The sequence below is a fragment of the Oncorhynchus kisutch genome, linkage group LG25, assembly GCF_002021735.2.
Source record: "Oncorhynchus kisutch isolate 150728-3 linkage group LG25, Okis_V2, whole genome shotgun sequence".
Lineage (NCBI taxonomy): Eukaryota > Metazoa > Chordata > Actinopteri > Salmoniformes > Salmonidae > Oncorhynchus > Oncorhynchus kisutch.
Window position 1 is genome coordinate 32,018,386 of NC_034198.2, and position 12,307 is coordinate 32,030,692.

The 12,307-nt window shown below is 42.7% G+C and overlaps 1 protein-coding gene across 1 annotated transcript; it reads right to left on the minus strand.

Moving 5' to 3' along the window:
* Positions 1-769: 769 nt before the first annotated feature.
* Positions 770-10,925, minus strand: morn4 (MORN repeat containing 4). The gene is made up of 5 exons (XM_020473551.2): positions 10,735-10,925; positions 9,548-9,626; positions 6,521-6,635; positions 6,338-6,447; positions 770-6,205 (listed from the first exon to the last, which is right to left on the minus strand). The coding sequence occupies exons 2-5, from the start codon at positions 9,612-9,614 to the stop codon at positions 6,057-6,059; spliced, it is 441 nt and encodes a 146-aa protein (XP_020329140.1). The 5' UTR covers positions 9,615-9,626; positions 10,735-10,925; the 3' UTR covers positions 770-6,056.
* Positions 10,926-12,307: the final 1,382 nt, after the last annotated feature.

Consider the following 12,307-nt stretch of genomic DNA (forward strand, 5'->3'; position numbering starts at 1 on the left):
ATCAGATTATTGGGGGACCCTGTCACGCCCTGACCATTAGAGAGCTGTTTATTCTCTGTTGGTTAGGGCGTGATAGTGACTAGGGTGGGTCATCTCGGTGATTAATGGTTTATGTTGGCCTGGTATGGTTCCCAATCAGAGACAGCTGTTTATCGTTGTCTCTGATTGGGGATCATATTTAGGCAGCCATTTCCTCATTGTGCTTTGTGGGATCTTGTCTACAGATAGTGGCCTGTGTGCACACCAGTAGCTTCACGTTTAGTTTGTGCTTTGTTGTTTTTGGTCGAGTTTCGATTGATAAAAAATGTGGAACTCTACGCATGCTGCGCCTTGGTCCAATCATTATGACACGCGCTACAGACTCCAAAAAGGGCTCGAAGGAGTGTTAGTTCTGTATGTGGTGGAACATCGCACCCACATCTATTCATCCCCTTAGCGTCGAGAGGACCGTGTTAAAGACAGCAAACTGCAGCATCAAATGGGTTCCAGCGACAGCAGAATTCACATTATTGACAGAATTTGTATTTATTTCTGATGACATTCACTTTGTGGTATAGGCAGCTCTTTGTCTCTCTACAGGGAAATATTCAGGATACCCAGTGAAAGAGAACTTTATTTTGATGAATACATATGTGGGTAAACCTTTATCGTCGTGAGAAACACTCTTTCTATCAAATAAAAATGTTAAATTAATTAAATGATTATTTTTAACATTCTCTAGTCTGTGTTGCCTATCGAACAAAGAGATCTCAACAAAGGTACAGATTTATTAGAAGGTACTTTTTATTGTCAAATTAGCAGCCAGAATGTCAACAATAAGACGTCTCCTGTCAATCCCTTTGTCTTTGTTATTAGCATAAATCCCTAGGGGATAAGTCTTTACCATATAGCATTGATCTCCATGTCATTCTACCCTCTGGGGATTCACGGAGTATATCTTGATAATGATGGTCTCATTACACACACACACACACACACACACACACACACACACACACGGCTGCTTCCCAAATCCTCTGTATATCTAATCATTCCATTGTCTTTAGTAAAGGCTCTAGTTGTCCGACAAAACCATATATTTACTCAGTCAGAGTAAACCGTTAATGTACAATGGATTCATTTGGGTTTCATCACACTATAGCCATGATCAATTCTAGTAGAATACAATTCAACCCCACAGAATACAGATACCAACCGTCCTATGACTAATAATGCCAACTCACATAGGTGTGTAATTAATGATTAATAAAGTGTCCCTAGCTATAAAGTGTCACTTGTCCCCTAACAGAGATATACTGTAAGACACACATGTAATGCTATACACAAACCATAGAGAATAAACAGCCTGCTATCAGATCAACCATGTCCTTCCCTCATGTCTTGACAAAGGGAAGGATATGTGACAGAAATGTTGCATTTGTTATGTTGGTTTTTAGAAGTATCCGGACTGTGCAAGAGTTTGACCATTTCCCTCTATTTGTTCTGTTAAAGCTGGAGTCTTTAATTGGATCAATAACAAAGCATATTCCCCACCCGTTTCGCTAAAAAGCAACGGAAGGGTCTGGAGAAATGTAACCACTCTCAAATTCAAAGACAGAGCTATGGATTCAAGGACTGAACATCAAATGTATAATTTTAGCCATGTTTTGAGACTGTACAGTGATTGTTTAAATGTACGAACCTCTTAAGGATCCGCCCCTTTTTTTCCATTTTTGCCTAAAATGTCATACCCAAATCTAACTGCCTGTAGCTCAGGACCTAAAATGTCATACCCAAATCTAACTGCCTGTAGCTCAGGACCTAAAATGTCATACCCAAATCTAACTGCCTGTAGCTCAGGACCTAAAATGTCATACCCAAATCTACCTGCCTGTAGCTCAGGACCTAAAATGTCATACCCAAATCTAACTGCCTGTAGCTCAGGACCTGAAGCAAGGATATGCATATTCTTGGTACCATTTGAAAGGAAACACTTTGATGTTTGTGGAAATGTGAAATGAATGTAGGAGAATATAACACATTAGATCTGGTAAAAGATAAAAACAAAGAAAAAACAAAAAAAAATGTATTTGTTTGTACCATCTTTGAAATGGAAGAGAAAGGCCATAATGTATTATTCCATCCCAGGCGCAATTTCGATTTTGGCCACTAGATGGCAGCAGTTTATGCACAACGTTTTAGACTGATCCATTGTATTTCTGTTCAAAATGTTGTATCAAGACTGCCCAAATGTGCCTAACTGGTTTATTAATAAATGTTTAAGTTCATAACTGTGCACTCCCCTCAAACAATAGCATGGTATTATTTCACTGTAATAGCTACTGTAAATTGGACAGCGCAGTTAGATTAACAAGAATTTAAGCTTTCTGACAATATCAGATACGTCTATGTCCTGGGAAATGTTCTTGTTACTTACTACCTCATGCTAATCACATTAGCCTACGTTAGCTCAACCGTCCCACGGGGGTACACCGATCCTGTAGAGGTTACAGACTAAAACAAGTGTATATTTGGGTTCTGATGGTTATGCAAGTTAAGCTAAGCACATGAGTAATTTACAAGTTATATTCTTCAAGAATCAATGATGTAGCAACTAAGGACTCATGCCACTCAAAATCAGTGTTGAACCTACTCTCCCCTTACAAATGACATCCTTGGAGAGGCTGTTAGAGTGGAAAACCACTGGAGTCATTAGAGTTGAATCCCGTCATCACCACAGCATGTGTCTCAGAGGATAGTATGTGTGTGTGTGTGTGTGTGTTAGCCTCATTAGGATGTCATGCTTCTGGATATACCCTCAGAACAAATGGAGGGGTAGGAGAGGAAGAGGAGGAGGAATTAAGGAAGAGGGAAAGGAAGAAGAGGATGGATGAGGATAGAAGAGGGAAAGGAAGAAGAGGATGGATGAGGATAGAAGAGGGAAAGGAAGAAGAGGATGGATGAGGATAGAAGAGGGAAAGGAAGAAGAGGATGGATGAGGATAGAAGAGGGAAAGGAAGAAGAGGATGGATGAGGATAGAAGAGGGAAAGGAAGAAGAGGAGGGATGAGGATAGAAGAGGGAAAGGAAGAAGAGGATGGATGAGGATAGAAGAGGGAAAGGAAGAAGAGGATGGATGAGGATAGAAGAGGGAAAGGAAGAAGAGGAGGGATGAGGATAGAAGAGGGAAAGGAAGAAGAGGAGGGATGAGGATATAAGAGAACGGATGAGGGTAGAAGAGGTTGAGATAGGAGGGAAAGGAAGAAGAGAACAGATGAGGGTAGAAGAGGTTGAGATAGGAGGGAAAGGAAGAAGAGAACGGATGAGGGTAGAAGAGGAGGGAAAGGAAGTAGAGGATGGCAGAGGGGAGGAAGAAGTTCATTTTGATCCTCCTCAAATGAACAGTTCCTCTATTTACACAATTTCTCCAACACACCCTGTTAAGGCAAATGTGAAATGTGTGTTTTATCTACAATACAAACATATCAATAGGTCATTATTCACATATTGTAGATAAGTCTCAGTATAGGACTAGTTCACCAGTGTGATGCCTATTTGATCAATAGCTGATAAATGAAATGCTAGATTCTTTAAATAGTGCAATTCCATTATGATAATCCAGATTAATGTTGTAGGTGAGAACCACTATTTCGTGAATAATAAATTAATCATGTTTTGGGACACTTCCATGTTTTCAAAACAATACATCTGCGGGCAATGTTTGTTTGAGACTTAAAGTGAGACCGATTCAAGACCGGAGTCAAGACCAAGACTGAGGGGGGAGTGCTAACCTGAGAAGCTGCCTGCCAGTGTTATCATGAAGCAGCACTGTTCAATGTCGGTCCAGGAGGGCCGAAACACTTCTGTTTTTCACCCTCTCCTTCTAATAAGGGACTAATTCAGACCTGGGACACCAGGTGAGTGCAATTAACTACCAGGTAGAAGAAAAACATTTGTGAGTGTTTCAGCCCTCCAAGACCGACATTAAATAGCCCTGACATAAAGATATTTCAAAACAAAAGAGAACAATGTGGCCTGACAGGTTCCCACACACATGCATTAAGACATAGATTAAATGACAAGTAACAGCTCATTTAACTGCATACTTTCCATTCTACTTTAATAACAATCATACCTGTCGTTATTCTATCGTCATGTTCAATAACATTAAGCACGCTGCTGACCTGAAAAGGCGTCAGATGGAGTATGGCATTAAGATTGCCAGCAAACAGGGTTTTCCTGTTCTAAAGTGAGATGCTGTAACTGTGTTGTGTGTTTCATTGCAGAAACATTGTCCTTGTTGTAGTTCATTTCTGCTACGCTGATCCTCAACAATGGGGCCCCTCAGGGGTGCATACTTAGTACCTTCCTGAACACCCATGACTGCCTGACCAAGCACGACTCCAACTCCATCCTTAAGTTTGCTGACGATACAACAGTGGTAGGCCTGATCACCGACAATGATGAGACAGCCTATAGGGAGGAGATGAGACCTGGCGGTGTGGTTCCAGGACATCAACCTCTCCCTCAATGTGAGCAAGACAAAGGAGATGATCCTGGACTATAGGAAAAGGAGGGCCGGACAGGCCCCCATTAACATCGACGGGGTGGAGTGGGTCGAGAGTTTGAAGTTCCTTGGTCTCCACATCACCAACAAACAAATATGGTCCAAACATACCAAGACAGTTAAGAGGGCACGACAACACCTTTTCCCTCTCAGGAGACTGAAAAGATTTGGCATGGGTCCCCAGATCCTCAAAGAGTTCTACCACTGCCCCATCAATAACATCCTTCACCTCCTGGTATGGCAACTTCTCAGCATCTGACCGTAAGGCGCAACAGAGGGTAGTGTGTACGGCCCAGTATATCACTGGGGCCAAGCTTGTACAAATGACCTCGCCTTAACTATACTGTCGCGCATTGAATCGGTACCGGCACCCCTTGTGTATATATATATATATATGGGGCGGCAGGGTAGGCTAGTGGTTAGAGCGTTGGACTAGTAACCGCAAGGTTGCAAGTTCAAATCCCAGAGCTGACAAGGTACAAATCTGTTGGTCTGCCGTTGAACAGGCAGTTAACCCACTCTCCTAGGCGGTCATTGAAAATAAGAAATTGTTCTTAACTGACATGCCTAGTTAAATAAAGGTAAAAAAAAAATATATAGCCTTGTTATTGTTATGACATTTTCTTGTGTTACTTTTAGATTTGATTACTTTAGTTTATTTAGTAAATATTTTCTTAACTATTTATTGAACTGCATTGTTGGTCAAGGGCTTGTAAGTAAGCATTTCACGGTAATGTTGTAGTCGGCGCATGTGACAAATAAAATTTGAAGGCAGAACAGCATTGGTGTAGCAGGAGGACACAGAAAGGCAGAGACAGAGCGAGAGAGAGAGAGAGAGAGAGAGAGAGAGAGAGAGAGAGAGAGAGAGAGAGAGAGAGAGAAACACGGACAGAGAGAGAGAGAGAGAGAATGACAGGGTTGGGGTCAATTCTGAATTTAATTCAACCCATGAAATGCCAAATTCTATTTCAATTGCCCACACCCCACAGAAAGCAGACTTTGAATTGAAGGAAGTAGACATTGAATTCAAATCAATTTAACTGAGACATGAAAGTTTCAATCCTTTGACATGTATTTTACCAAAAGCATATGCAACTTATTATTACGAAGAAACCCAATTTAAAATATGAACTTAATTATAACTCAGAGGTAATGTTAGGTTTAACCTACAGTATGTTATACATAGTATTAGTAACTGTACATTGCGCATAGGCCAAGTGATGTGTATAATAAATTATACATTTGAATTTAAATAAAATACATTAAATGATACTTCCTTTCATTCAAATTCAATTATTCTTTCTGTAGAGTGTGGCTAATTCAAATTCAAGAATCACCACAACCCTGGTGCATGACCCTGTTGTCCATCCCTGAGTGCCTGTATGAGGATGTTGTACCCTGGCCATGGTTGAGACCCATTGTTCCACCATTTTGGATCTAAGATGAGTCCAGTTGCTGAACAGCTAGCCACTCCTCATAGTGTCCTGGTGGGGTCTCGGGTGTCTGCAGGGTCATAGAGCCAGACTGCGGGCAGTGGAGGCAGCTCCCTGTGCCTGCAGTACCACTCCTTGGCACTTCTCCCTCTTCTGCAGCTTGTGGTTCTCAAACAGGCCCTCGTTACGCGGCACACCATGGTTCCCATCTGGAAACGTCAGTAACCCTGGACAACAGACAAGATGGAGGATGAGCTGCTGATTGGAACACAAAAAATAAGAACAGCAAGATTGGGTAGGTGTTGTGTTTCTTTTGCAACTGTTTCTCCTATTAGAGCCTTGTGGTTTGATGAACGTACCATATCCCTCCACTCGACCACTCTTGAACTCTCCTTCAAACTTCATCCCATCAAAGCGACTGAAGACCCCGGCACCCTGGAACTTCCCCTGGGTAAACTGACCCTCATACCTAAGGATGAAGAAGAACAAAATATGAAATAAAGAAGATGTACACGCACACACACAGACACACGTACACACACCTGGATCCGTCTGGGAAGAGGAGCACCCCCGAGCCTTGGAACAGTCCATTCTCAAACTGTCCCGCATAGCACGTTCCATCTGAGAACTTCAGCTGGCCCATTCCATGTCTCCGACCTGAGGGGACACACACACACACACACACACACACACACAGGAAACAACATTTAAGTTATTAAACACAGAAACAGAAAATACAACAATCTGAGCTGTTACATTCATTTAGAAATGCAGCATTTCTTCCTTCCTTATCAAATAATGAAACCTACTGCATGGCCCAATGCTCTTGGCTACTTGATGGTCTAATAATGTGTGCTTCTTGGCACAAGTCCTGAATACACACCATTCTGAACTGTAATCTTCCTTCCCTCTATCAACTAGAGGTTTAGTATATGAGGATACCATCGGTCTACTGTCTCCTTAAAGTGATCTAATCCAGCAGGTTTAGTATATTAGGATACCATCGGTCTACTGTCTCCTTAAAGTGATCTAATCCAGCAGGTTTAGTATATTAGGATACCATCGGTCTACTGTCTCTTTAAAGTGATCTAATCCAGCAGGTTTAGTATATGAGGATACCATCGGTCTACTGTCTCCTTAAAGTGATCTAATCCAGCAGGTTTAGTATATTAGGATACCATCGGTCTACTGTCTCCTTAAAGTGATCTAATCCAGCAGGTTTAGTATATTAGGATACCATCGGTCTACTGTCTCCTTAAAGTGATCTAATCCAGCAGGTTTAGTATATTAGGATACCATCTGTCTACTGTCTCTTTAAAGTGATCTAATCCAGCAGGTTTAGTATATTAGGATACCATCGGTCTACTGTCTCCTTAAAGTGATGTAATCCAGCAGGTTTGGTATATTAGGATACCATCTGTCTACTGTCTCTTTAAAGTGATCTAATCCAGCAGGTTTAGTATATTAGGATACAATCTGTCTACTGTCTCCTTAAAGTGATGTAATCCAGCAAGACACACACGAATTCAAGGAATTCATGTGTCTGCTGCCTGTATGATCCAATACAATATGTATGTGGCTGTTCTCTCCAGATTTTTTACATTTTACTAGGCATATAACCCTAAGAATGTGTACTTAGCCAATCATCTACAGGTCGGATACAAAAAGGTTAGGATAGTTATTCTACATTTTACAGTAAACGTTACGGTATATAAACTGCAATCCTGCTCTCTTGACCTTATTTGACCTTGGATTGGACTTCTATGCTCATTAAAACCATAGGAACTGTTCATAACACGGCTGTGTTGTTTGAGGGAGCTGACATTTTAAACAGAGTATGTTTTAACGATCTGTAGTTTTGAAATATTCTCGTGCATATTATAGTTCCTCCTGGCAGATGTGTTTGGCTGTTCTGCTGCTTCAACAGGGGTTGAGTCTGAGCTTTCTAGTGTGTGTTTCCAAAAGCAGTCCAAGGTCAATTCCTGATGGGGAGGCAGGTAACCTAGTGGTTAGAGTGTTGGACTAGTAACCGAAAGGTTGCTAGATCAAATCCCCAAGCTGACAAGGTAAAAATCTGTCGTTCTGCCCCTGAACAAGGCATTTAACCCACTGTTCCTAGGCTGTCACTGAAAATAAGAATTTGTTCTTAACTGACTAGTTAAATAAATATTTAAAAAACAACATGAGGTCAGCCTTGACATCATGGGTTAAAGGTTAGTTAGGATTTGGCTTAATAGACTGTGTGTGTGTGTGTGTGTGTGTGTGTGTAGTCAGAATAATAAGATCAAACACTTTTAGAAATGGGGAGACACATGTTTGTCACATATGTTTCTATGTTTAAAAACCTAGTCTGGTGCCTTACAGAAAGAACAAAGGACAGGAGGAAGACAAAGGGTTGTTAAGTTCACAGTATTCCCCCAACCCCCATCCTCTCACTGGTATTCATCCTGCCCAGATTACCCCTAATTACTGACAGCACCAACTACCGACTAACACAATAAATACGTACAGTTAAGACACAGAGAAACAGACACGGGATACTGTTAGTTTTACGACACAGAGAAACAGAGCCACGGGATACTGTTAGTTAAGACACAGAGAAACAGAGCCACGAGATACTGTTAGTTAAGACACAGAGAAACAGAGCCACGAGATACTGTTAGTTAAGACACAGAGAAACAGACACGGGATACTGTTAGTTAAGACACAGAGAAACAGAGCCACGAGATACTGTTAGTTAAGACACAGAGAAACAGAGCCACGAGATACTGTTAGTTAAGACACAGAGAAACAGACACGAGATACTGTTAGTTAAGACACAGAGAAACAGACACGAGATACTGTTAGTTAAGACACAGAGAAACAGACACGAGATACTGTTAGTTAAGACACAGAGAAACAGACACGGGATACTGTTAGTTAAGACACAGAGAAACAGACACGGGATACTGTTAGTTTAGACACAGAGAAACAGACACAGGATACTTTTAGTTAAGACACAGAGAAACAGACACAGGATACTTTTAGTTAAGACACAGAGAAACAGACACGGGATACTGTTAGTTTAGACACAGAGAAACAGACACAGGATACTTTTAGTTAAGACACAGAGAAACAGACACAGGATACTTTTAGTTAAGACACAGAAACAGAGCCACGAGAGACGGTTAGCTAACATATTTTGGAGTCAGAGACACCGGGGGACTGCCTAGATAGGCTAGCTGCTGGTAATGAGGCTGTAAGGATGTTATATCCGACAGCTCTGTGGATGAATTATCTGGCTGATGCTACCCCCTGAAGATATTACGCTCAGATTATTCAGCCCATGAATTGAGTACCCTCTGGACTTCAGTGTGAAGGCTTCGTAGTACGGTAATATTAGAACACAACGCGGATTAGAGAATCACCAGACTCTCATATATACATGAAGGCCTACATAACAGTATAGAGCATGATGCAGTGACGCTTTGGTGCCATATTGGTCAGCCACTGTATGTGCCTACTGTACAGTATAATGATGTCAAATGAAGTGAACTTGATAGAGAAGGTTGATAGAGGAGATGTCTTGCCTTCTTTCCACTCCCCGTGGTACTCCTCCCCCGTGGTGTAGGTGAACGACCCTCTCGTCAGAGTCATGGCTCCTCCGCTCTGCACACACACACACACACACACACACACACACACACACACACACACACACACACACACACACACACACACACACACACACACACACACACACACACACACACACACACACACACACACACACACACACACACACACACACACACACACAGTCTTAACGTAACCCTGACATTAGTGTGACCTCAGAGGTACAGTATGTTAAAGTCAAGGGGAGAGAGGGCTGGGGAGAGGGCTGGGGAGAGGAGGGGAGGGAGGGACAGTGAGATTAAGGGATGGGGAGAGATTGAAGGATGGGCAAAGGAGGCTGGGGAAAGACGAATGGAGAGATGTGAGACAAATGGATAGGCTGAGGTCGAGGGAGAGGATGGGCAGAAGACAAGGATGGGGAGAGAGAGAGAAGGGACGAGGTAGGCGTGGGGGCAGAGGACAGGTGCTGAGTCCAGAGGCACAGCAGGAAAGACAAAAGACCAATAGCTCTTCAAAGACTGTACTATCAAGTGAAGTGTGCACACTTGAGGTGGGCTAGCTAGCCTATGGACAGTGCATCACAAAAATCTAAAGCAGGGGCCTCTACTGGACTCTGAATGGTTTTTACACACACAAAGGAAAAGGGGAATATGTGTGAGAAAAAGGATTGGCAAAGCTTCCCTTCATTTTCAATAATTTCTTATCAACTTGCAGCAGGAATATAACCTAATCAGTCAGAGAACTTGATAAGGTAGGCTATTCGCTGCCATATTGGCATGTGAGACAAATGCTGCCAATGATGTAATTCAAGTATGAACCCGTTGACACTGGATGAGTAATAAATTATTCAAAGACTCGTCTATATGTAAATCAGGCTACAGTGACACCGCTCTCCCAATGCAGCTATATTCTCACCTGTAAAACACCTAGTTGAGCAATCCTAGGTGATCACACGTCTGCCTTCATACATGTTGTCAACATTCTGATTATTATTTCGCCGGTGTCTCGTCTATCATGTCTGTATATTACAGTAGCTACTGTAGCTACTGTAGCTACAGTAACTGAGCCAATTTGGACAAATCCTGAACTACATTCTATTGACAGTGTACATAGCCTACAATCAAATAACCAAACGGCTTACCTGTGCGCTACCTTCTCTGTCTCTGGAGCATTGGAATCCACCTTTACGACATTAGCGAGTTGATTTGACGATTAGAGAGCAGAAGCACATATCGACTAGTGGACATTATAAGCCTGCCGCTATAAGCTTCAGTGTTCCTGACGCGGACCGTATGGCATCACTGCGCGCTCACATAGCCGTGCTGTTTCATTGCAGGGTTTAGGCTGCCGCTCATTTAAACCCTGTTCTGATTGGTTTGATGTGTTACAGCAGTGGTTCCCAGACTGTGGGGCACGCCCCCTGGGGTGGGGGGCAGAGGGGGTGTGTGTGGGGTTCGGCCGGGGGGCGCGAGGGTTCGGCGGGGGGGCGCGGGTTCCATATACACACAGTGCCTTCTGAAAGTATTCAGACCCCTTGACTTTTTCCACATTTTATTACCTTAAAGCCTTGTTCTAAAATTGATTAAATAAAAACAACTCCTCAGCAATCTACACACAATACCATACCCATAATGACAAAGCGAAAACTGTTTTTAGATTTTTTTTTGTAAATGTTAAAAAATAAATAAAAATGAAATACCTTATTTCCATAAGTATTCAGACCCTTGGCTATGAGAGTCGAAATTGAGCTCAGGTGCAACCTGTTTCCCCTGATCATCCTTCAGATGTTTCTACAACTTGATTGGAATCCACCTGTGGTAAATTAAATGGATTCCTTTCCCTGATTTGGAAAGGAACCCACCTGTCTATTTAAGGTCTCACGGTTGACAGTTCATGCCAGAGCAAAAACCAAGCCATGAGGTCAAAGGAATTGTCCATAGAGACAGGATTGTGTCGAGGCACAGATCTGGGGAAGGGTACAAAACATTTCTTCAGCATTAAAGTTCCCCAAGAACACAGTGACCTCCATCATTCTTAAATGGAAGAAGTTTGGAACCACCAAGAATCTTCCGAGAGCTGGCCGCCCGGCAAAACTGAGCAATCGGTGGAGATGGGCCTTGGTAAGGGAGGTGACCAAGAACACAAGGGTCACTCTGACAGAGCTCCAGAGTTCCTCTGAGGAGATTGGAGAACCTTCCAGAAGGACAACCATCTTTGCAGCATGCCACCAATCAGGCATTCATGGTAGAGCGGCCAGATGGAAGCCACTCCTCAGTCAAAGGCAGATGACCGCTTGAAGTTTGACAAAAGGCACCTAAAGACTCTCAGGCCATGAGAAACAAGATACTCTGATCTGATGAAACCAAGATTAAACTCTTTGGCCTGAATGCCAAACGTGACGTCTGGAGGAGACCTGGCACCATCACCTAGAGTGAAGCATGGTGGTGGCAGCATCATGCCTTGGTGATGTTTTTCAGTGGCAGAGACTGGGAGACTAGTCAGGATTGAGGCAAAGATTAACAGAGCAATGTACAGAGAGATCCTTGATGAAAACCTGCTCCAGAGCGCTCAGGACTTCAGTGTGGGGCGAACAAGACAATGACCCTAAGCACACAGCCAAGACAATGCATGAGTGGCTTCGGGACAAGTCTTCGGGAATGTCCTTGAGTGGCCCAGCCAGAGCCCGGACTTGAACATCTCTGAAGAGACCTGAA